Below are 26,763 nucleotides of genomic sequence, written 5' to 3'. Positions count from 1 at the left end.
CCAGAACCACGGGAAAGCTGGCTGAATGGAATGGAAGTTCCACAACTAGAGAGGTGAAGAAAGCGCATTGAGACTGGTAAGAGGTGTGGAGGCGCAGAAAGTGCTGGCACCTGGATGTGCTGCTCTTTTAATGAGGGAGATACAAGCTCCCGCTTGCTCTGAACTCCAGTTCCGGGCAAGACTCTGGGGGACCCAGACACATACAGGGAGAAACTGGACTGCCTGGCATCAGGACAGGAACACGAGGGCAGCTTTCTCTCAGAGGTGCTCACAGTGATCATTGTTCCTGCGGGGGGGGGGGGGGGGGGGGGGGGGGGCGCGCGAGTGCAGGACATGGAGACCCAGGGACCTCTCTGGTGCAGGGCTAACTGGCAGCCACTGCTGTTTGCCCCACCCAATTACAACCCCACCCAAGCTGTGTGCAGAGGCTTTTGCATAAGAATGGCCTGTCCTTTCTCTGCCTAAAGCCTGTCAAACTGCAGCTGGGTCAGAGAGCCCCAGAGCTTCCAAAAGAATGCCCAAGGCCTGGCAGCAGCAGCCTGCCTTGCTTCACAGGTGGGCCTCGTCTGGGCACTTACAAACCCCATACAAAGAGGAGGAATCTGCAGATGTCTCTGTAGCTCCTGCTGGGTGGCCCCAGACAGTGGCTGACTTTGCACCTCCTTGGAGATCCAAGAGCCAGTGTACCCAGTGGTCAGAGTGAGACCATACTGGATTATAACTCTTTACATCCATAAGAGACACACTCAGGGGGCAGACTCAGAGAGCACCAAAGCCCCACTGAAGCAAGTCCTGCCCCATAAGGGTGTCCCCTGCGCAACAGATCTTCCAGTGTAGACACAGCTGGTCACTATAGCCAATTGACCTGCAGGTCAATTCCTCCCAGTGATACCAACAGCCATCAAGGGTTAACTACAACAGGACTGTGCAAACAGCCCACAAAGGGGTGCACCAAGAGCGTCCACCTCAGGTGACTGGGGAGGCTGAGCCACTTGGCCCTATAGGACACCTACCACACAAGACCACTCTATCAACTCAAGGAGACTTAGCAGCTACCCAGTACATAGAAACAAACACAGGGAAGCAGCCAAAATGCAGAAACAAAGAAACAAGTCACAAATGAACGAAATGGATGAAAGCAAAATACTAGATTATAGAGTTCAAAACCACGGTTATAAGGCTACTCAAGAATCTTCTGGAAACCTCCGAGAAATTTAGTGAGACCCTCAAGGATATGAAAAAGGACCAATCAGAAATGAAGCATACACTGACTGAAATAAAGAATAATACGCAGAGATTTAACAGCAGACAAGAGGATCCCGAGAATCAAGTCAAAGATTTGAAATATGAAGAAGCAAAAAACACCCAACCGGAAAAGCAAAATGAAAAAAGAATCCAAAAATACAAAGATAGTGTAAGGAGCCTCTGGGATAACTTCAAGCGTACCAACATCCAAATTATGGGGGTGCCAGAAGAAGAGAGAGAGCAAGATATTGAAAACCTATTTGAAGAGATAATGACAGAAAACTTCCCCTACCTGGTAAAAGAAATTGACTTACAAGTCCAGGATGCGCAGAGAACCCCAAACAAGAGGAATCCAAAGAGGACCACACCAAGACACATCATAATTAAAATGCCAAGGGCTAAAGACAAAGAGAGAATCTTAAAAGCAGCAAGAGGAAAACAGTTACCTACCTACAAGAGAGTACCCATACAACTGTCAGCTGATTTCTCAACAGAGACTATGCAGGCCAGAAGGGAGTGGCAAGAAATATATAAAGTGATGAATAGCAAGAACCTACAACCAAGATTACTCTACCCAGAAAAGTTATCATTTAGAATTGAAGGTCAAAGAGCTTCACAGACAAGAAAAAGCTAAAGGAGTTCATCACCACCAAACCAGTATTACATAAAATGCTGAAGGCTATTCTCTAAGAAGAGGAAGAAGAAGAAAAAGGTAAAGAGAAAAAATTATGAACAAAGTGACAACAAATACATATCTATCAATAAGTGAACCTAAAAATCAAATGAATAAAAAACCTGATGAATAGAACAGACTGGTGAATGTAATAGAATCAGGGCATGGAAAGGGAGCAGACTGACAATTCTCAGGGGGAAGGGGTTGCGGGGGGTGCAAGAAGAGATTGGACAAAGAGCTTACACCTATGGACGAGGTCAGTGGGGAGGGGGAGAAGGCCCTGAGTGGGGTGGGAACCGGGTGGAGGGGAGCTATGGGGGGGAAAAAAGAGGAACATCTGTAATAATCTGAACAATAAAGATTAAAAATTTAATAAAATAAAAGCTTACAGAATGATATAAAGAAAATATATTTGTACAGCTTTATAATATGTTTGTGTTTTAAGCCAAGTGTTATTACAAAAGGGTTGAAAAAAGTTATTTTATATATTTACTGTAGCCTAAGTGTGCAGTGTTTATAAAGTCTACAGCAGTGGACAGTAATGGCCTAGGCCTTCACATTCACTCACCACTCACTCACTCACCCAGTGCAACTTCCGGTCCTCAAGCTCCACTCACGGTAAGTGCCCTATGTAGGTGTATCATTTTTTGTATTTTATATAGTATTTTTATTGCATCTTTTCAATGTTTAGATGCACAAACACTGAATACTGTATTACAACTGCCTATAGTATTCAGTACAGTAACATGATGTACAGGTTTGCAGCCTAAGAGCAAAAGGCTATATCATATGGCCTAGATGTGCAGTAGGCTATACCATCTAGGTTTATGTAAGCGCACTCCATGATGTTTGCACAATGACAAAAATCATCTAAAACATTTCTCAGAACATATCCCCATCATTATGCAATGCATGACTGCAGATTTGCCTTGTAAGAAATGTTTTAAAAAAGTTCTTCAGAGAAAAGAAAAAGAATATAGGTCAGAAACTTGGCTACATAAAAAAAGAAAGAGCACTAAATAAGGTGAAAAAAAAAAGGTAAAAGTAAAATTTTTTACTTAATTGATCTACCAGATAACAATTTGGTTAAATAATAGAAACAATGTATCTGATTATGTAAGCTTTTACATACACATACAGATATGTATATATACAAGTAAAATGAATGACAGAAATAATACAAGGGATGGAGGTAGGAATTAGAATTATTTTGTTATTATAGAGTATTCACTTACTCGTGAAGTAATATATTGTTATTTTAAAGTGTACTTGGATTAGTTGTAAATGTATATTGCAAATTTTAGGGCAACCACTAAAAAAGAACTATAACTAGTATACTAAGAAAGGAGAGAAAATGTAACCATATAAAATGCTCAATTAAAACCACAAAAGGCAAAAAGAGTGAAAGACAAACATAGGAATAAAGATCAAACACAACAAATATAAAACAGTAATGAATGCAAGAGAAATTAATCCAACTATATCAATAATCACTTCGACTGCCAATGGTCTAAATGCACCAATTAAAAGTCACAGACTGTCAAAGTGGATCAAAGCACAAGAGCCAGCTATATGTTGTCTACAAGAAACCCACTTTAAAGACACATATAGATGAAAAGTAAATGGCTGGAGGAAATATGCCATGCTAACACTAATCAAAGGAAAGTGTAATTAAATTAATTTCAGACAAAGCAGACTTCGAAGCAAAGAAAAGTTATCAGGGATTTTTAAAAAGGCATTATATAAGACACAACAATTCTTAACATGTATGCATCTAAAAACAAAACATCCCAAGTATGTGAGGCAAAAGCTAATAGAACAGCAAGAAGAAAGAGATAAATTCACTATCATGGTTGGACAAATTAATGCCCTCCTCTCAAAAAGGGACCAAACCAGCAGCAGAAATCAGTACACATATTGAGGATTTTTTAAAAAGGAAGCCTGAGCTGCCCAATCTAAACGCCTCCCATTCAGTAAATTTCAGGTGAATTGCAGAAAGTTCTCACCTTTCTTCAAATGCTTGATCATATTCATCTCTCTTCCCTCAATACCCTCAGCTTATTAACATCCCTATTAATGTGTCGCTCAAAATGAGCATTGTGCTCATCCATGTAAAGTCGGCCAAAAATCACCAATACCTATTCCTAGATGCCAGAGCCTGTGCATCGACCTTTACGCAGGGACCTCTTACTAGGACTAAAGTTCCTAAATCCCTCTCATCTATGAGCAAGGGCCACTTTTTCAAAAAGTCTTATCTCGTAAAAATTCCTTGTAGAATTTTAAAGGAAAATTTATCCCACTTCAATACTATTTTTAAAATTTTAGCCTGTTTTGATAGAATATTTGCATTTAGATTTTTAACCATATCTAAAAGTATTTTTTAATTTTTCAATTATAGTTGATATTCAATATTATATTAGTTTCTGGTATATAGCATAGTGGTCAGACATTATATCACTTAGGAAGCGATCCCTCAATAAGGCTAGTACCCTACTGACACCATATAATGATGACAATACTGACTATATTCCCCATGCTGCATTGTGCTTCCCCATGACTGTTTCTTAACTGCCCATTTGTACCTAATCTTTCACCTTTTTCAACCAGCCTCCCAACCTCCCTCCCACCTCTTTGTTCTCTGTATCTGAGTCCATTTCTGTTTTATTTTGCCTCTTAAGATTCCACATATAAGTGAAATTGTGATGTTTGTCTTTGTCTGACTTAGTCCACTTAGCATAATACCTTCTAGCTCCATCCATGTTGTACCAAATGGTCAGATTTCATTCTTTTTGGCTGAGTAATGTTGCATTGTATATATGTACTACTTCTTTATCCAAGTGTTGATCAATCAACAGACTGCTTCTATATCTTGGCTATAAATAACACTGCAATAAACATAGTGATGCCTATATCTTTTCAAATTTGTTTTGGATTTCTTCAGATAAATATCCAGAAGAGGGAATGCTGGGTCACATGATAGTTCTATTTTTAATTTTTTGAGCAACTTCTATACCAGGGGTGGGCAAACTTTTTGACTCGAGGGCCACAATGGGTTCTTAAACTGGACCGGAGGGCCGGAACAAAAGCATGGATGAAGTGTTTGTGTGAACTAATATAAATTCAAAGTAAACATCATTACATAAAAGGGTACGGTCTTTTTTTTTTTTTTTTTTTTTTTTAGTTTTAGTCATTTCAAATGGGCCGGATCCGGCCCGAGGGCCGTAGTTTGCCCACGGCTGTTCTATACTGTTACCCAATTTGCAATCCCAGCAGTGCATGAGGATTCCCCTTTCTCCACATCCTCGCAAACATTTTGTTGTTTTGACAACAGCTATTCTGACAGATATGAGATGATTTTCATTGTGGTTTTAATTTGCATTTCTCTGATGATTAGTGATGTTGAGCATCTTTTCACACATCTATTGGCCATCTGTATGTCCACTTTGGAAAAATGTCTATTCAGGTCCTCTGCCCATTTTTTAATTGGATTGTCTTTTTGGTGTTAACTTATATGAGTTTCTTATATATTTTGGATATTAACCCTTACCAGATGTATCATTAGCAAATATCTTCTCCCAGTCAGGTTTTTTTGCTTTGCAAAATTTTTTTAGTTTGATGTAGTTCCATTATATATATTTTCTTTTGTTTTTCTTGCCTCAGGAGACATATCCAAAAAAATATTACTAAGAGCAATGTCAGAGAGTTCACTGCCTGTTTTCTTCTAGGAGTTTTGATTTCAGGTCTTCATTTAAGTCCTTAATCCATTTTGAGTTTATTCTTGTATATAGGGTAAGAAAGTAGTCTAGTTTCTTTCACTTTTTTTTTTGCATGTATCTGTCCAGCCTTCCCAACACCATTTATTCTTCCCAACACCATTTATTGAAGAGACTGTCTTTTCCCCATTGTATATTCTTGCCTCCTTTGTCATATACCAATTGACCATACAGACGTGGGTTTATTTCTGGACTCTCTCTTCTGTTCCATATATTCCAGTACCATGCTGCTTTGATTACTATAGCCCTGTAGTATAGTTTGATATCGATATCTCCTACTTATTCTTTCTAAAGCATGCTTTGGCTATTCAGGGTCTTTTGTGGTTCCACATAAATTTTAGAATTGTTGTAGCTCTGTGAAAAATGTTAGTGGTATTTTTATAGGGATAACATTAAATTATAGATTGTTTTGGATGGTATAGACATGTCCTTAAAAAATTTACTGGAGAGAGAGAGAGATCTATTTGTTGTTCTACTTATGTATACATTCATTGGTTGATTCTTATATGTGCCCTAACCAGGGCTCAAACCAGCAACCTTGGCATTTCTGGCGATGCTCTAACCAACTGGCTACCTGGCTAGGGCAGTATGGACTTTTTTTTGTTTTTTGTTTAGTACTGACATTTTAATGATAATTCGTCCTATCCATGACCACAGTATATGCTTCCATTTGTATCTTCTTCAATTTCTTTCTTCAATGTCTTATAGTTTTCTGAGTATAGGGCCTTTTACCTTCTCGGTTAAATTTATTGCTAGGTATTTTTTATGCAATTATAAATGGGATTTTCTTAATTTCTCTTTCTGACAACTATGGTGTATAAAAATGCAGCCAATTTCTGAGTATTAATTTTGTATTCTGCTACTTTACTGAATTCATTTATCAGTTTGAATAGTTTTTGGTGGAATCTTTGGGATTCTCTCTCTATATATAGTATAATGTCATCTGCAAATAATGACAGTTTTACTTCTTCCTTTTCAATTTGGATGCCTTTTATTTCTTTTTCTTGACTGACTGCTGTGGCTAAGACTTCCAATGCTATGTTGAATATAATAAAACCCTAATATGCAAATCAACCTAACAGCAGAACAACTGGTTGCTATGACATGCACTGGCCACCAGGGGGCAGACGCTCAATGCAGGAGCTGCCCCTTGATGGTCAGTATGCTACCACAGCAGGAGTGTCGCTCAGACAGAAGCCCGGTGGGCAGTAAGGAGCAAGAGGTCCCAGACTGCGAGAGGGCGCAGGCTGGGCTGAGGGACACACACCCCCTCCCCCGAAACACCCCCTCCACCCCACCCCCCCGCCCCCGTGCATGTAATTTCGTGCACTGGGCCTCTAGTGTTGAATAGAAGTGGTATAAGTACATGCTTATCCTGTTTCTAATCTTAAAGAAAAAAAGTTCAGCTTTACACCATTAAGATGGTAGCTGTAGGTTTGTCATATATGGCCTTTATTATGTTGAGGTATGTTCCTTCTATTACCACTTTGCTGAGAGTTATCATAAATGGATGGATTTTACCAAATCCACTTCAATACTTCTTGCTAGATTTGGTCCACAAATATACTTTTGGATGTTGAATATGTCAACAACATATTTGCTCTCCCACAAAATTAGTAAGCGTATTTTCTTATCTAAAATCATGATAAAAAACACACACAAATAAACAAGGCTCAAAAGGAGAGTCTGCGTATGCATGACACCACGTGCAGGTTCATACCAAATCAGCACTGGCCTAGACTGGCACTTTGCACAGTGGGAAAAGGGCTCTCCTTGGAGCTGGTCCCACACCACAGGCTGAAGCAGATGGCACGACTTCTCCATCTCCTCTGTGCTGGGTACTGAGAAAACAGGCCACACAGTACAACTCTACAATAGAGAAGCTGATAAGAAGAAAAACATCACATGTGCTGGGCAAAATGTAACCTTCCCTTTTGATTAATTCTCTGATGTGATACTTTAGAAGTATAACCTGGGGAACAGATTTTCATTCAGCAACTAGCATGGTCCAATTCTACTTCAAAATATTTATGCAGGAGAGCCAGAATGTTACCAATGTTAGCCCAGTAACGGTGAACCTAAAGGACCAGAGACCTATGGAAACAGTGTCAGCAAGCTGTCTTCCTTAAATGACTCCCGGCATCTGAGATGCACCAGGTAAGGGCCTCCTGTCAGCTTCCTGCCCACAAATCTGATGGGTGTTTTGTCCTCCAGTGATCCAGGCACTAAGGATGTAAGTTACTTTTTGTAGCAGCAGCCATGTACCACTGTGCTTAGTAACCAAAATCGGAAAATCTTTCTATAAAAACACTTCACATACCCCTTTAGAAAAATAAAGCCACTCAAAAAAGCCTGTTTATATTTGAATCTCCAACAGGCCTTTTCAACTGCCATCACTCCTAAATGTGGAGTCTTAAAAAATCCCATGTTGTACTCAGTCAGATCTATATGCAGCACAAAAATACATGTGCTATATTGTGGGAGGGGGTGCTTTCAGTGCAGCCGAGTTATGTGCAAAATGGCATTCCAACAGGGCAAGCTGCCACTCAGCATCATCCAGGCCCCTTCGAATGGTGACATTTACAGAAAATACTCTAGCATCAAATAACTCCATGGGCTTAGAGTACAGAGTGTTAAACACTTGGCAAGTAAATGGTTCCCCGAGGTAATTCAAAGCTTACACCTTACAAAATTACATGCTATAGTACCATACCAGGCAGCGCTGAGACATTTACTGAGCAGAAGAAAAATTTTTCTCATAAAACCTGAGAGTCAACATCACACAGGCCCACTGGACAGGAAACTGAGTCTAACGGCTCATTCTCCAACCAGAAAAGGCCCCTCCTCCAAGAATTGTTACAACATGGCCCAAGCAAAAACCATGTGCAAAAGCACTGCCCTTTTCATTTTAAACAGTGTCCCTTCGGCATTTGGTTCCACTTTTCCAAGTGTAAAAATGGAATATGAATATTCCATCAAACAATGAATATGAGGCTTAGTATAGGGAATTTCATCTCCTTGTACAAAATAATAGTGGTTTCTAGAATCTAGGTAGCCTATCAGACTGTGTTCTTGTTTTATTTCAACCGTTATTTTTAACTAGAGGCCCGGTGCACAAAATTTGTGCACTGGGGGGGGGGGGGGGGCCCTCAGCCCGTATTATGAGGGCGCAGGCCAGGCCGAGGTACCACATCAGTGCACTATCAGGGCCAGGGAGGGACGCAGGAGGTTGGCCAGCTGGGGAGGGGCTGAGGGAGGGCTCCAGGGCACATCCAGCCTGTCTCGCTCAGTCCCGATTGGCTGGACCCCAGCAGCAAGTTAACCTACTGGTCGGAGCATCTGCCCCCTAGTCACCTGGTGGTCAGTGCATGTCATAGCAAGCGGCTGAGTGGCCTTAGCATATCAGTAGCATATTACGCTTTGATTGGTTGAATGACCAACCAGACAATCGGACACTTAGCATATTAGGCTTTTATTATATAGGATAAGAAAACTACTATTTGTGGAATGTTTACTCTATGCTATGTGCATTTATTCCTCACAATAACTGCATGGCTAAGAAATTATATTTAATCCCATTTTACAAATGAGAAAATCAAGACAAGAAGTCAAGAAACACATTAAGCTAGTCAACAGGAGAGCCAGAATTTAAATTGAGGCAACCTGGTCCCATAACGCACACTATCAACAGCCAACTAAGACACTAAACCAAGCACGTCAAACTCAAAGGCTAACAAGGGCCAAATAAACAAGGTTTAAGTTTATGTGGGCTGAAAAAAAAAAAAAAGCTTCAATTTTCATAGAAACAGGTTTATTTCGATAGGGACATGCTGAATACAAGGGGCTGAAATAAATGAGTAATCATTAACATAAAATAATAGAATATTTCAATAAAAATATTTTTTCTTGAACATTAACTTACTAGACACTGAATAACTGTACAAATTAATAAGCAGAATGCAAATAAACCTATTTTTCTTGTTCTCTGAAAGCAAAATATTTCCTGTTGCGCACACCAAACAAGTCAGTACAAGACTAATGATGTGGCAATCCAGCTGCTAAAATATTCCCTGCTAGTATTAGTGGAGAGAAATGGTGCACCGGCACGTAAGGGAAATGAATGCAACATGATTATAGTGATCAGTCATTAGCGAATGTTGTGGTTCATTATTAATAATTATGTATAACAGGATATTGTAAAAATTAAGTTACAAAATTTTTATTAAAACGTTTCTTACCTACCGTTATGTTGGCTGAGCTACAAAAATATTCGTTGTGGGCCGTGAGTGTGACATGCTTGCACTAAACTATACTAAAAGTTAAAGGTCTCAGACTAAAGAAATCTATGTGCTAAAAAATGACCCCTTACCCTGACAGTCTTCAATTTCATGCATCCTGTCCTTCCCCTTGATTTTCCTACAAATCAGTCACACTCTACCAGTTGGTCTTCCCTTCCTCCAGACGCACAAGCACTTCAAGACGATAATCAATCAGCAGTGAAGGAGCAGGGGGATCCACACAAGCTTCCACTCCCACTTCCAGGGTTTCCTGGCTTCACTCGCAGTTGATGCACAGCTGTTAATAAAACCTGCCTGATTATGAAGTCCACAAAGCCTCAGACCATGAGCCCAACCAGTTCATGGGAGAAGCCAGAGAACAGAACATCTGTGTGTCTGTTTCCACATGATAAATACGGGGTATGGTCTGATTTCCGCTAACTCATTGCTGCCTTTTGCAACAGGATCGTACAAAGAACTCTGAATTATTTTGAGAATAATTCTTCTTTTCTAGGATGTCAACTTTTCTCAGACACAGCTTGAAGATACATACACTAAGCGGGTTTAGCTGAAGACGCCACAAATGTTGGCTCCTTTTCCAAATCAAGAGAAACAGTGTGCATGCATGAACACACACACCTATACAGTATATTATTTTTCATTCAACCGATTTTTGTTGCTCATGTACTATGTACTTCAATGCATATAAAAATGTATTAGTTGTAAACAAATGTTCATAGCAGCATTATCTCAAGAGTGGAAAGTGGAGACAACTAAACATCCATCAATAAATGAATGGATAAATAAAATGTGGTATCTCAAAACAATGGAATATACTCAGTCATAAAAAAGAAATTCTGACACATACTACAGAATGGATGAACCTTAAAAACATTATGCAAAGTGTAAGCCAGTCACAAAAGAACAAATAATGTAGGATTCTAGTTACATGAAATATCTAGAATAGGCAAATCCACAGGGATAGCAAGCAGATTAAAGGTGAGTGAATAGTGGGAATGGAGTCTTTTTGGGTGATGGAAACATTCTCTATTTAACTAGCAGTGGTAGTTGTACAACTCTGAATATGCTAAAAACCATCATATTATCAATTCTGAAAGGGTGATTATTTTAGGTATATGAAAAACATCCAAAAACAGCCGAGTTCTGGAAGTAGCCTGATCTCCTTGTTTATGGTTTATGGAGTCATAGATGACTAGCTAGGATGGCACCAGCTTTAGAAATAAATGGAGAAAGGGTGTCAAAATCTTTCTCCCCTTGCCCAACTGCATCTCCTCCAGGGAGTAAGGAAGAAAAGTGGGGTTCACCTTTAGACCAGTGTGGCAGGCTGACTTTAACAAATAGGAAACCTAAGCTGGTAGGGCAGGCCCGCTGACTGAGGAAGGTGTTAAAAGTGCGTGAGCATCCTGTCTGGTTACACAGGCAGTTCCTCTCCATGGCTCCCAGCTTTGCTCACTATCAGAGAAGTCCCACCAAAGCAAGAAGCACCAGCAGGAGATTGGAGGTACATGGAGAAGAGGGAAGGAACCAGGGCACGGCCCCTTTCCCCGGCCTTCGCCCCTTCTCAGGAGCATCGACAGCATCTCCAGCTCCAGACCCCACCCCACCCCACCCCCAAAGCCTAGCAGTGGGAAGTGGGCTTCAGGCTGACCTACTAGTTTGGTTTTCTCCACCATAGGTGTGACCAATCTCTTTCATGTCTTCCTTATTAGACCCTCACTGATACACCAATGGTTGCCAAAGGAAAGATGTTTGCAAACACTAGACACTAGCTGTTATGGGCTGAATGCTTGCGTCCTATCCCCTCCCCCACAACCCCTACCAAAATTCATATGTTGAAGCCCTAACCCGCAGTGTGATGGTATTTGGAGGTGGGGCCTTTGGGAGTAGTTTGGTTTAAATTAAATCATGTGGGTGGGGCCCGGGCTGGTGGGGCTCAGCAGTTAGAGAGTTGGCCTGGCAGGCACACCGAAAGATAGAGGGTTCGATTCCCAGTCAAGGGCATGTATCTGGGTTACAGGTTCGATCCCTGCCCTGGTTGGGCTGTGTGGCAGGCAGCCAATCAATGTGTCTCTCTCACATTGATGTTTCTCTCTCTATCTCGATCTCTCCCCTGAGCCCATGTCACTCCCTCCCTTCCACTCTCTCTAAAGAGCAATGGGAAAACTATCCTCTGGTGAGGATTAAAAAATCATGAGGGTGGAGCCACCATGATGGGATCTGGACCTTTACAACAAGAGGAAGAAAGAACTCTCTTCACGAGCAAAAAGCAACCATGTGAGGACACAGTAAGAAGACAGCTGATGTGTTTTTCTCACATCAATGTTTCTCTCTGTCTTTCCCTCTCTCTTCCACTCTCTCTGAAAAATCAATGGAAAAATATCCTAGGGTGAGGATTAAAAAAAAAAATTCCACATTTTAATTACAATGAACAAGTATTCAAGTAATGAGAGACGTGTTTATCAGAGACAATTTCAGATTTAAGACAGATGCCTCAAAGGTTGTATAAGCATAATTAAGCCAACAGCACCAGGAGGCAGCTGGAATCCTGCACTGAGCCGAGGGTGGCTATCTCTGGCTGGCTGGGAGACAGCGGCCACAGCAAGCTGTTCAAAGAGCACTCCCCAAGTGACCACATGTCAATAGTGCCTCCCTGCTTCTTTGGAACAAGCACACATAATATATGTTATAGAACCAGAAAAGGCTGAAGGACACCAGAAAGTGTGCACAAAATAGCTTAGAACGTCCCTGCAGGAACACCCCACAGATGTGCCATCGTCAACACTAGCCCCAGCTGAGTAGCTATAGGACTTGTATGTATTCTTTCATGGAGAGGTTTATTATCCTTCAACCATAAATTTGGACAAATAGCAACCATGCGGCTGGCATAAATGCAATGAAAATATCAACAATCAATTCAACAACAATGAACAAACAAACACATAAAATTGGGTTTCAAAAAAATAATTGGAGCAAAACAAGACAACACAGATTGCGAGCTCTGGGTCTAAATACTTTTTAAATTATGGGGAAAATGACTAACTTTCAATATGTACATAATGAAACCAATTTTAATATGAAAATGATTTCCTGACTGCTGTGCCTACTAAGATAATGAAGCTTTCCCTAAACAAGTAAGAGAAAGGGAAATGAAGTCAGTAACTGGTAATACACACCAAGGCTCTTTCTGGTTCCGATTTGATTCAGGATCGCCACTGGGCCCTTCTCCAGCAAGTTAGCCCGGCGTGGGGACTCTGCTTACACTTTCCACTTGCACAAGGGACATTCTACATAGGTGGTTCCACTCCAGGCCTGAAGCCAATAGATTAGATCTCCACAGCCTGGCATTGTGGTCTCCTTAAGAGGCTCATCATCAAACAAGCGAGCACACCCCCCCCCCAGGGAGGCAGGCTTCCCTCTTATGAAAGTCCCAGGACCTGAAGACACTTTGCACCACTACTGAATTCCGCAGTGCGGCTGCCTTCTCCACTGAAGGGAAGAAACCCTGGTTGCTGAGTTAGCAGTGAAGAGAAGGCACCCTGCACCAGGTGCACACAGCCCAGCAAGCAGGCATGCGCACCCCAAGAGAATGAAGCCAACTCTTTCAATCTGTCACTCTCCTAGGTTTTTTCCTGTAAATAATGTATATGTATACAAATAATGTATACAGACAAAGTCTGTCTCTTCAGAGTCAGGTGTGCAGCACTGACCACTAACACTAGAGGTGAAGTGCAGTGGTAAATGTGACAACACATTTACCAAAAGATGCAGAAATCAGGCTCCAGTGATGGCTGAGCCTAGTTTATTGAAGAGCAATATAAAGGCTTTCCCATCCATCATCTTACTGGCTCCACTGTTTCTATGTCAACTAGACCTATTAAGAGCACTCCCTTTAGTATACCACAGCTCCATCCAGCAAACTGAAACCCAAAGTGCCTTTAAGGAGATAAACAGATGGCCCAGGAGAACTGCATAAATATGATCAATGTAACGCAGACAAGGGAGGAACAAGAAAATAAGCCTGAATGCAGCATTGCTCCTAGCGACCCTGGCAACACCTTCAACAAAGCCCGGTGTCAGGCAGCAGTGGCCAAGCAGGGCTTCTCAGCGAAGGGTGGAGAAAACTCAAGCTCTTTCCTTTCTGCAGTTACCCGCGAAGCTGGTCCCTCAGGCTCTGCAAGGGTGCTCCTCAAAGCCCTGGAATTCTACAATATCTGATTCCATCACTGTGAACCAAGCATGCTGGCATGGACAGGAGGCAGGCCCAGATGTCGACTCATGACCCAGAGCCTTACCTGACTTGCTCCCAGGTCCTGGTGGCTAAATGCAGAACCCAGAGATCCTTGTAGTGGTAAAACTGCTCTCCGTCAGGAGAAGCAAACTCCCCTCCAAAGATCCACAGCTGCCCACCACCTTGAGGCACCACCACAGCCTGTGAAAAGAAAGGTGGCAGGTCAGAGCAAAGCAGCACAGCTCTTGGCTGGCTCCACGGGTGCAGCCCAGGTTCTGCACCATCCGCCAGAATACAGCACGTGGTAGTCCTGGCCAGCACCCACACTTCTGCCTTTGAGGGAAATTCCTGAAAAATCCCTCATCAACAAATCCTCCAAAGTCAAAATCTAATAAACTTTCAGGCACTCCTAGGTTGCAAAACTAACATCCACTTATGTTTAGACAACCCACATCCCATTAGAATGGACACAATTATGTCAAAAGTTAACATCTATATATATATATGAAAGGTTAATATGCAAAGTGTCCCCTCAGGAGTTTAACTGGGAGACCGGGAGTTCAATCTCTTGCTATGATGTGGCACAGAACAAAGGGAGGCCCCGGCCGGCAGCCAGAAGGCCCTGATCGGGATAGAGCAACCTGTACCACACTAGCCCTCCCACTATAAACAAGGAGAAAAGTGGACAAAATCTATAAAGGAACTAGAATCAGACAACAGGAAGTGTACGACTGTGACCCTAAGGACAGTAAATAAGAACGGTGAGCCCTGTGAATCTGAAGGAAGTCTCTGCACCCTGGTGTAGGGAAAGGAGCCCAACAGGACCGGTGATCTTGTTGAGCTGAGGAGACAACGGTCAGAGTTTAGGGATACTGAGGTAGCTGGAATTTGCAAGTAGAGTATTGGAGAGAGAGCACCCTAAAAATCCATGTGGGTGCCCTGGAGTCTTTGAGCACTAAGCTGCACATCTGCAGGAGAGACTGGGAAAAGAATCACCACTGTGAGCCTGAAAGCTTGAAAATGATCTGCACTTACTCGGGACTTGGAGACAGGCAATTTCCAACCAGACATAGTTAAAGATGTCACTGAACTCCCCGGGCACTCAGTAGCGATCCCAGAAAAGATATGCCCTAGGACTAAGCCATCTCTAAATAAAGTTTCAAAAGGATCACAATGATCTGCAAGTGACTTAACCACCTGCCAAAACAAAACTCATGCAACAGATGAAAACAAAATCCAGACAGTCAACAGGCAGCATTCACAAAGTCCTGTATCTAACTACACAATTCTAGCAGGGAAATGTGACTGATAACAAGGAAAAGGGTCAGTCCATAGGAAGAGATCCAGAAATAACACAGATGAGAAAATCAGCAGACAAGGACTTGAAAAGAGTTATAAACGTGTCTAAAGATTTAAAGGAAAACAAGAACATAATAAACAGACATGGAAACAATAATTAAGAACCAAGTAATTTCTAGAGCTGAAATACCATAAAGTAAATAACTCACAAGTTCTCAGCATATCCACTTACCTTGAAGGACAATAAAAACTACCAAAATGAAATGAGAAAAAAGACTGAGGGTGGGGGTTGGCGGGGGGTGGGGGGGAAAGACAAGACAGACTCATTGCCCTGTTGGATAATATTAAATAGTCTAACACACATATAATTTGGACTTCAAGAAAATCACAAAGATACATCAAAATCAAATTGCTGCTGCCCAACCAGTGTGGCCCAGTGGTTGAGCGTCAACCTATGAACCAGGAGGTTATGGTTTGATTCCCAGTCAGGGCACATGCCCTTGGTTACAGGCTCGATCCCCAGTAGAGGGTGTGCAGGAGGTAGGAGATCAATGCTTCTCTCTCATCACTGATGTTTCTCTCTCTCTCTGAAATCAATAAAAATATATTTTAAAAAAAATAAAATAGCTGTAAAACCAAAGATAAAATCTTTTAAGCTGCCATAGAAGGGAAAAATGACAGACTGAACACAGAAAAATTAAGATAAGAATGATGATTGGCCTCTCCTTAGAACACTGTAAGCCAGAAAACAGAACATCTTTCAAGTGCTAAAAGAAAACAGCTGTCAACCTAGGATGCCGCATCTAGCAAAAATATATGAAATGTAAACTGAGGACATTTTATCTTAAGAAAAAAGCTGAAAAAAATTTGTTGCCAGTAGATCTGCACTTCAAGATATGATAAATGAAGTTTTAGGCTGAACAAAAAACATTCCTACACAAAAACATAGATCTAAACAAAGAATGAAGTGTGCTGAAAATGGTAAATTTGTAAATCAATATAAGATAAGTTTTCTTTCTTTAAAGTTTCTTTAAATAATAACTGTCTAAAGCAAAAATAATAACATTGCATCACTGTGAGGCTTCTAATATATATGGAAATAAAATATATGAGAACAACAGCATAAGGAATGTCTTAAAGTGTTTACCTTGAAAAAAGTCAAAGCGTTTCAACAAAATTACTTCTTATAATGTCCTTGTAAGATAAGAATTCTTCTGCATATAGAAGTGATAACAGGTGTGAGCTGGCCTACATCAGCTCTCCAAAAGGAAGCTGGCTGGTCTCTAGAAAGAAACGAAGTCACTGGCTGGACTCAGATAGAAGCAGACCTTTCCTCTCCTCACTGCTCACTCCCCTTTGCACTGTCAAACTTACAGAAAGAATTTCTAGCCCCAGGCTCTCTTATGGGAGATTAATTTATGTATTTTGGAAAGAAAGCTATAAAAATAAAACACCTTTAAATATATATATTCATGCACAAATACACATAGTGGTTTTGAGATAACTGTTTAAACTGACACAACCAACATTCTCTCTCTGGATCTAACACAGGCAAAGCACCACCCAGTGATCAAGTGAACAACGTAGGACAGCACTGCTCCAGGACAAGGCAAAGCCATCCTCTCTAGCATCTTCTGTCCTATTTGTCCTATGAGGCTATTTGCTTCCCAAGCATTTGGGCTTGTTGTCAAAACTGGAATAAAATCATGTCTGAAAAGCTTTAAGATAACATAATACTCTCCCTCCAAAGGCAAAAAAAAAAAAAAAAGCCCAATGGAGTCCAAAATAACACAGAGACTTGAATGGATTCTAGTATCAGCCACACGGTTCAGCTTTGTGAAAGCAGAGTTCTAAAAACATGCAACACCATCAGGACCAAAGAAAACACATAATATGGGACATCATAGGAAATGGCAAATTTGTCTTCTTTTTGTACCTATGTCCCAGCCCTAGAATGGTGCCTTACATGTAAAAGATACTCAGTATTTCCTGAGTGAAAAAATCTAGGAGTCTTGCAATGCCTGCTCGGATGGAACGTAATGAAGCTATTATTTAGTTGGAAGTTAACACTTGCAGCAGTTCAACTGAATACTGTTGGTGGAATTCTACTTATTTCACGAATAAACATTTTGTATATAATAACTTTTCTCCATAAACTACTTACTGCTTATTAATGCACAAAGGCCAATAAGAACACAGGTGACATTTTTTATTAACCCACTAGAGGCCCGGTGCATGAATTTGTGCACTGGTGGGGGCCCTCGGCCTGGCCTGCAGGATCAGGCCGAAACCGGCTCTCTGACATCCCCAAGGGGTCCTGGATTGCAAGAGGGCACAGGCCAGGCCAAGGGACCCCACCTGTGCACGATCAGGGCCGGGGAGGGACACGGGAGGTTGGCCAGCTGGGGAGGGACTGTGGGAAGTCTCCAGAGTGTGTCTGGCCCGTCTCACTCAGTCCCGATCAGCCAGACTCCAGCAGTAAGCTAACCCACCAGTCATAGCATCTTCCCCCTGGTGGTCGTCAGTGCATGTCATAGTGAGTGGTTGAGCGGCCTTAGCCTATCATTAGCATATTATGCTTTTGATTGGTTGAACAGCCGACTGGCCGACCTGACACTTAGCATATTAGGCTTTTATTAATAGGACTAGAGGCCCAGTACATGAAATTCATGCACAGGGGGGGATGGGGAGAGTGGGTTCCCTCAGCCCGGCCTGCACCCACTCCAATCCGAGACCCCTCTCACAATCAGGCACCACTGGCTCCTAATCACTCACCTGCCTGCCTGTCTGATTGCCCCTAACCCCTCTGCCTGCCTGCCTGATCGCCCCTAACTTCTCTGCCTGCCTGCCTGATCACCCCTAACTGCCTCTGCCTGCCTGTCTGATCGTCACTAACCTCTCTGCCTGCCTGCCTGATCACCCCTAACTGCCTCTGCCTGCCTGATTGCCCCTAACTACCCTCCCCTGCCAGCCTGATCAAGGCCCCAATTGCCCTCCCCTGCCGTCCTGATCTCGCCCCGAACTGCCCTCCCCTGCCAGCCTGGTTGCCCCCAAATGCCCTTCCCTGCCAGCCTGATCTCGCCCTCAACTGCCCTCCTCTGTCAGCCAATTTGGTTCTGATTGGTCAGTTTCTATGCCATTCAGCGTCAAAAGCTCCGCCTCCTATGCAGCCATTGGCTCCTCACAGTTACCCAGATTTGGTTCTGATTGGTCAGTTTCTATACCAGTCAGTGTCTCTAGGCCTATCAACGGGGTCTGATCAGAAAGGTGGGGCTGATCAGCAGCCCCAGTGGAGGCCTGGAGGCCTGGAGAGAAATGAAGGCGCAGCTGTTGGCCAGGCCAGGCGAGAAAGAGAGGCAAGTTCTGATCAACAGCTGCCACAAAGGCTATGGATCAGACCCTGCCTCTCTCTCTGCAGGTCTCTCTCCGGACCTGATCTGCAGCCCCCTAGGCCACTGATGGCGAACCTTTTGAGCTTGGTGTATCAAATTTTGAAAAACCCTAACTTAACTCTGGTGCCATGTCACATATAGAAATTTTTTGATATTTGCAACCATAGTAAAACAAAGACTTATATTTGTGATATTTATTTTATATATTTAAATGCCATTTAACAAAGAAAAATCAACCAAAAAAATGAGTTCGCGTGTCACGCGTGTCATAGGTTCACCATCACTGCCCTAGACTAATAAAGTCCTTATCAAGCATGCATATGGATTAGAGCCTGCCGAGCACCCTGCCAAAATACCTGAATTTAAAAATCTCAAAGAATTTCATGACTCTAATTCTTCAAGGACACAGTAACTGTTGATTAAAATAGAAAAGAAAACAAACAAAAAAGAAACCCCTAGCCTGCATTATGTGACATAGGCATGAAGCTTGACTGCTCCATTGAGACATCAGCTTTCTAAGGGCCCAGGAATCTGATGAGGCATCTGGGAGGATGGGGACTCAGGAGTGCTCACCACTGGGACAGGACAGGACTTAGTCCTTAGCTTTTCTGAGGCAGATCATTCACTCTTCAGAACTGGAGAGGGCTCTGGTAAACAAACTTGGAATTTATCAAAATCCATTTATTAATTAAAATCCAAGCTTACTAAATCTAATTTTTAAACCTGAAAGCAAGGGCCTTCCTCTTTTCCAGAAGATAAACCAGTCTAAATGCTTGCAAGCCTTCATGTGCACAAGATGCTCATGCAATTCAGGCAGACAGGTCCTCCTCCCACCCAATTTCAGAGCAGTAGGCTATTTCTGAGCACAAATCAGAAAAAGGAGAACCACATACACATGGTGGGCTCCTATGACCATCTTTCTCCACCCTGGAGCGGTGTCAGTCATTTAAATTGTTGGTGTTTGTTTGGTTCTGGGGTTTTTTTGGTGCCCCGACACTGTTCCAAGTACTGGGTTATAATAATGAACAAGACCAAGTGTCTGTCCTCATGTAACTTTATAGACACTGAAACCAGGACCCTTCCCTGATAGGTAACCAGCTTTGACAGAGCTCTCCTGGGGTAAGCAGAAACCAGCCAACATCTGGTTTAGCGCTTCTCCTTCATTACCCTGTTTATGACTCATTCATTCTACAATAATTATTTTCCACGCAGCATTTACACCACTTTTTGGTCAGTTTTCTCGTTTTCATTTCTCTGGTCATCCGATCTTGGGCCTATAGGAGCCTCTTTCACTCAAACGGAAAAGGAGCAATTTGCCAACCATATGCCAGGCACCACACTCAGTATTTTTACCTAGATTATTTCATATGATCTTTGCACCACCTGGAGGAGCAGGTATTCATCTCCCTGTCTTACAGATGAAGACAATGACATGTGAAGAAGTTCAGAAACAAGCCCAAGTTTGAAAACAGCAAAGTGAGGACCATGTGCAAGACCAGTCTCTATACAAGGCTGCCTGTCATTTACCAATTCTAAAAGTCCCTAACAGAATCCTCAGAGTAAAGCCCCAACGGGAACAGAGGGAAGGCTAAAGGTTAGTACTGACACATACCTGGTGAGCACAGCGCCTCGGAGGTGGATTGGGGATTTCAACCTTGGTCCAGGTGTCCTTTCTGATGTTGTAGATATAGAGTTCATTATATAAAAACGTCTGCAGGAAGGAAGAGGAACTTTACTGACGTAAATGATGCTTCCATGCAAGTGACAGTAAGTGGAAAGAAGGACCAATCGCTAGCCTGCCCTAGAAAATGTGTTTCCTAAAGCAATGTAAATCTTATCAATACAGGGCTGGTGCAGCTGGTCCCCTGCATCCTTTGGGATGATGACACAAAGTAAAACACCATCTGTCCACCATGCAGGGAAGGTAAACTTCATGCTTTGTAACTGTTTCACATACAACTCTGAAACACCAGTCTTTCTAGCCTGTTTAAAAATAAAAATTAGATCTAAAACTGATCAGTAGTTTTCCAATTCAAAACAACTTTGGAAACCCATCATGAAGAAGAACAACATGGACAATCAACCTGAATGAGTAGAATGCTGGTCAACCTCAAGGCAGTAAAAAGAGTGACCCTAAAGGTCACAAAAGGATGCTGATAGCTTGTCAAAGACGTCACATGCCAGTCCTGACAGCTCAGGAGGCAGGACACGTGGGAGGGAGTTAAAGGACCAATGAATATTTGATATCACTGTTTTAGATAAATTTTACTCCAAATGAGAATCATGGAAATTTGCAAAGGAAAGAAAAAAAATATATACTTTACTTTTTGGCCATTGAAATATTCACCTCCGAAAAGGATTAATTCATCTTTCTCAGGATGAGCAGAGAGAGAGGCATTTAACCTGCAAGAGACAAAACCAGCAGATCAACACAAAGCCAAACCATTTGATGCCCAATCTGAGACCGTTCTCTTTTCCGGCAGAGTGCTTCATCAGGGATAAGTCTTTTCTAACTTTTGTGAAAGAGGAGCCTGCAGTTGAGAACAGAGCCAAGGTACCACCCTTAAAAGCAGTCTCATCCATGATACTAATACCCAGGCTCCCTGTCCCAGGAGAGCTGGACCTGCACTACTCCCACAGCATCTGGCTATCATCATCAGGTAGTGACAAGTCTAGGTACTCCTACTTATGTGCCAAATTTCCACAACTGTCTTATTTTAAGGGTCTATCCTCTTAATTTTCACAATCAAAACTGCTCTTAAAAGTCCAGTATTTAAGCATTTCAATATATATCCCAGACAACTTCCATTTAGAAAAAAATGGCAAATAATTTTCTACTTATTTTACACATGAGGACAAAGGAATAGCTATAAGAAATCATACATACATTCTGACCATTTCAGTGAAAAGTAATTGAAGTTGTAGTGAATGAGAAGGTCAGTGACTGGAAAATGCCTTTCCTTCAAAATCCCCTTGAGTGGTATACCCCAGATGAATCCTATCACACTAATGCCAAAAGATGCTTCTCAGGAAAAAACAAAGAAGTTTCAAGGTCAATTGAGTCGGGAAATCTGAAAACTCTATTTTTCTCTTGGGGATTTATTGTATACAGAAACACCTTACAGGCTGAGAAATTCTGCAGTGAAGAAACCAGTGTTAAAATAGTGCAGCTGCTGTGGCAAACAGTCTCTCAAAAGTTAAACAGACTTTTCCACTCCCAGGTATGTAGTCAAGAAAATTGAAAACAGTAACGTTCATTAGAGCATTAGTCACAATAGCCTCAAAGTGGAAACAACCCAAGCGTCCATCAATGGATGAATGGATAAAATGCCGCCCATCCACACATGGATACTGTTCAACCTTAAAAGAAATAATGTTCAGCCGAAACCGGCTTGGCTCAGTGGATAGAGCGTCGGCCTGCGGACTGAGGGGTCCCAGGTTCGATTCCGGTCAAGGGCATGTACCTTGGTTGCAGGCACATCCCTAGTAGGCGATGTGCAGGAGGCAGCTGATCGATGTTTCTCTCTCATCGATGTTTCTAACTCTCTATCTCTCTCCCTTCCTCTCTGTAAAGAAAAAAAAAAAAAAAAGAAATAATGTTCAGATTCATGATACAACATGGACAAACCTTGAGGACTTTATGCTAAGTGAAAAAAGCCAGTCACAAAAGGACAGATATTGTATCACTCCACTTAGATGAAATATTTAGAACAGGCAAATCGGAGGGACAGAAAGTAGGGTAGAGGTCACCAGGGACTAGGAGAGCAACTGCTTAAAGGGTATAGAGCAGGGGTCCTCAAACTACGGCCCTCTGGCCACATGCAAATACAAATATTGTATTTGTTTCCGTTTTGTTTTTTTACTTCAAAATAAGATATGTGCAGTGTGCATAGGAATTTGTTCATAGTTTTTTTTTAAACTATAGTCCGGCCCTCCAACGGTCTGAGGGACAGTGAACTGGCCCCCTGTTTAAAAAGTTTGAGGACCCCTGGTATAGAGCTATTGGGACGATGAATATTTTTAGAAATATATGGTGGTGATGGTTGCATAGCATTGTGAATGTAACTAATTCCACAGAATTGTTCAGTTAAAAATGGCTAAAATGGCAAATTCTATGTTATATATATTTTATCACAATAAAAAATATTTTCAAGAAAAGGAAACCAGTTTCCCAAAGTTCTTTGACCATAAATCTTTTTTTTCACTTACCACATTAATTTTCTGTGGAAAAGTAACAAACACACTTGGGAGACAATTCAACTTAGGCACAGAGTACCTAAGTGTCACTGCTGTCCATGCCTGTCTACGCCCACTTTCTCCAAGTCACAGACACACTAGAGCAGCGGTCGCCAACCTTTCAGACCTCAGGGACCAGCAGTGGTCCAAGGACCACTGCGCTCGAACACTGAGGCAGCTGTGCACCATATCCTTATTTCCCCATTAAATTACACCTCAGCCAATACTTGGGAGATATACTAGTACACGCTTACAAAACTTGGTCATTTTCATGGTTTTGTTACCATAATATGCTGGAGATAGGAGGTGAGAAGTGACTAAGATTACCAACCAAAAGGTCTTAATCTCATACCTCAGCTCCATCAACTGTAAGGGAGCATTCCCAGCTGACCCAGAGAATCACCAACCTTTTAAATTATATCCTGACATTAAACCTGGCTTTTGGGGCACCATTACTTTAGAAAAGTTCTAAAATGTCACCCAAGCCCCGACTGGTTTGGCTCAGTGGCTAGAGCAGGGGTGGGCAAACTTTTTGACTCGAGGGCCACAATGGGTTCTTAAACTGGACCGGAGGGCCGGAACAAAAGCATGGATGGAGTGTTTGTGTGAACTAATATAAATTCAAAGGAAACATCATTACATAAAAGGGTACGGTCTTTTTTTTTTTTAGTTTTATTCAAGTCAAACGGGCTGGATCCGGCCCGCGGGCCATAGTTTGCCCACGGCTGGGCTAGAGCATCGGCCTGCGGACTGAAGGGTCCCAGGTTCACTTCCGGTCAAGGGCATGTACCTTGGTTGCGGGCACATCCCCAGTAGGGGGTGTGCAGGAAGCGGCTGATCGATGTTTCTCTCTCATCGATGTTTCTGACTCTCTATCCCTCTCCCTTCCTCTCTGTAAAAAATCAATAAAATATATTTTAAAAAATAAATAAATAAATAAAATGTCACCCCAAAATAATCAGTACACAAGTGGCTTCCCTCAGGGGTGTTGTACATATGAAGCCTTAAAGATCTCAAGGATTTGTTTACTTCAACAAGTCAAATGAAAAGTACATCTACCACAAGTGGAACTTGTTTGGCCCCAATGATAACATGCGGAACAAAGGGGAAAATAAAACAAGATTCCTAATGAAACTTATTAAATGAAGAACAGGACGGACTTCCAACTCTGGGAGCTGCTGTGTCAGGTTGTTTGGCTCAGGGGCTAATCAAGTCGCCAACCCCAGCCCTCTACCAGGTGATAATTAAATCTGGGTCCCAGGTCATCGGAATTCGGTGGCAGAGCCATCACCTGCACCTCACTGAAGTGACGGCAGCACTATAACCACCTCCCTTCCTGAAGTGCTGGGCCCCAGGCCTCCATTCAGGCTGGCAACAGCTCTAGGGAGACTAATCTGAGGGCAATGAAGCAAATCATTTCTCAAACAGTCCCAGATGCTTGTGAAGTTAACATGCTTCCCCTTCTCTGAAGGACACGGTATCTATCTCATTATCAGGGTCACTTGGCCTTCTCTCACTCAGTGCATTCTGTATCATGCCTCTGCACTGCTGGCACATATAAAAACCACAGAGCCCAAAACCAAATTATAAAACAACTGGAATTTAGAAGAAGAACTGACGCAGAGGAGTACGAAGTCAGATGAAAACCAAAACCTGCTCATTTCCGCTCCTCCCACAAGTGTTTGAAATCCTACAAAAAAAACTTTGAAATTTTCACATAATTTACAAATTCATTTAAAATGGCTTATACACAATTTATATTTAATAACCACATTTTTCACTATAATTTAAAAGCAATACAAATGAACACAGCTAAAAGCTTTTGTGATTTTAAGTTTTCCACCCATGATAGGAAATTTTAGAATAGCTTAAGAGCCAAAAAAAAAAAAGCTCATCAGGACAACACTTCAGTCCACAAATTGTTACCAGTTGGGAGCTTTCAAACCTGGCACAATTTCCCAGGTAAGCAGGCTGAGACCTCAACTGTCCCATGTTTTTGCATGACGAGAGCTGAAGAGCCTCATGCCATTCTTCAGAAGAAGTGAAAAAATGTTTTGTGGGAGCTAATCAGAACAGGTTTTAATGAGGAAAATGTCCCAAGTGCCTGGCTGTTTATGATGACATGCTGCCTATATAAAGCGGTTTCCAATGTACATAAGAAAACTATCATGAGAGTCCTGCTGACTTACCTTGGTGAAGGGGGAGAGCAGGGCGTCTCCACGATCTGAGTCTTTTTGGCATCTAGTGTCTGGAAATGGGCTATGAGAGCTTCAAGGTCTTCCTAAAGGCAGACAAGCAGTCACATGTGAGATGTTTCTTAAACCCTACTATGGGGTCAGAGGCCTGGGTCAGCTACCCACTGTCCACAGACTTACAGGTAGTTTTCTTGGAAATGTGGATGCTTGCACATATCATCTAATTCCAAACCTTCACACTCCTCATGAAGGGGCTGCCCCTTAGACAAGCCCACCCAGAGTTCACACCAGCATCTTCAACCACCTCTCAGAAACCCAACCCTGAGCACCCCACTGCTTTGCTGTTTGCACAGCAATGTCTGATATAAGAATTCTTGCTCATTTATTTTTAATTTTCTGTTTCCATCTCCCTCCCACCAAAACAATAAGAGCTCCAAGCAAGCAAGACTTGTCAGTCTGCTTAAACCAGAGCCTACATCTGTGGGCTCGGCAACTATGGGCTGCAGCCACTCTGTGTAAGAGGGCCTCTATTTTACATCTGCAGACAGGATTTAAGATTTACCTGTCCGGCTGGGTGGCACTGGAACCTGATCTTCCTACCCCCAGAGCAGTGCCTAGTTCCCTGTATAAAAATCCCCCCAGACCCTGAAAGGTGATGCATGCTTTGTGTTATGAGGAAAGTGCCCTTTTATCCTTATTCTCTTCCTGGAAGCTCATTCCCCCACTTTGCTCATGCTGAGATCTGGGATATGTCCCTGCCTTCCTTTCTACCCACCCCCCAAATACACGCACCCACAGCCCTCTTTCCGTGGTTCCACATTTCACACTGAAAGCAGGTTAGATGTCCTTCCTGCATCTACAGACACTTGCAGACCATTCTTCCTTCTTCTCCAGCCTCATTTCCCACACCACCTCCTCCCTCCAAGCTTCACTGGCTTCCTCTCAGTCCCTTTAATCATTCCCTTGGTCTAAACAGCCGCCAGCACTACCTCCACCTTCCCCCCAGTGTACCACCTTCACCTCCCCAAAATAGCCACTATCTGGAACTGGGTACTCATTACTCTCCAGCATTTCTTCACACTTTTATTACACATTATGTATCCCTAAGATATATATACAGCAGGTCCTCAAATAACATCATTTCATGATAACGTTGATGAGATGCCATAGGCATTTAGTTCTTGTTTATAGCAATTAGCACAGAGTAAAGCTGGTTTCTGTACACAGCCAGACTTTAGAGATATTGCGGGTTCCGTTTCAGGCCACACAGTAAAGCAAGTATCGCAACAAAGAAAGTCGTAATCTTTTTGCAGGTGGAGGGTCTTACCTTTAATTTGTAAAAACGCAACATCTGTGAAGCGCAATAACATACAATAAAACAGGGTATGCCTGTTTTATTGCCTGTATGTCTTTTCTTACACACA

General features: G+C 42.2%; 1 protein-coding gene across 3 annotated transcripts in view; it reads right to left on the bottom strand.

The window, feature by feature from the left end:
* Positions 1–26,763, bottom strand: part of KLHDC4 (kelch domain containing 4) — a 46,476-nt gene that overhangs the window by 18,117 nt on the left and 1,596 nt on the right. For all 3 annotated transcript variants that reach the window (XM_070397763.1, XM_070397764.1, XM_070397765.1), the window contains exons 2-5: positions 25,334–25,425; positions 21,233–21,311; positions 20,521–20,619; positions 14,282–14,418 (exon numbers count right to left, since the gene is read on the bottom strand). In XM_070397763.1, the coding sequence (XP_070253864.1) occupies positions 14,282–14,418; positions 20,521–20,619; positions 21,233–21,311; positions 25,334–25,425 (407 nt within the window). The remainder of the gene's footprint in view (positions 1–14,281; positions 14,419–20,520; positions 20,620–21,232; positions 21,312–25,333; positions 25,426–26,763) is intronic.

The sequence above is a fragment of the Myotis yumanensis genome, unplaced genomic scaffold (genome assembly GCF_028538775.1).
Source record: "Myotis yumanensis isolate MYYU_CA2020_CCGP unplaced genomic scaffold, mMyoYum1.0.hap1 SCAF_18, whole genome shotgun sequence".
NCBI lineage: Eukaryota > Metazoa > Chordata > Mammalia > Chiroptera > Vespertilionidae > Myotis > Myotis yumanensis.
Note: the sequence above shows the minus strand (reverse complement) of the source record. Positions and strands in the feature narration are given on the sequence as shown.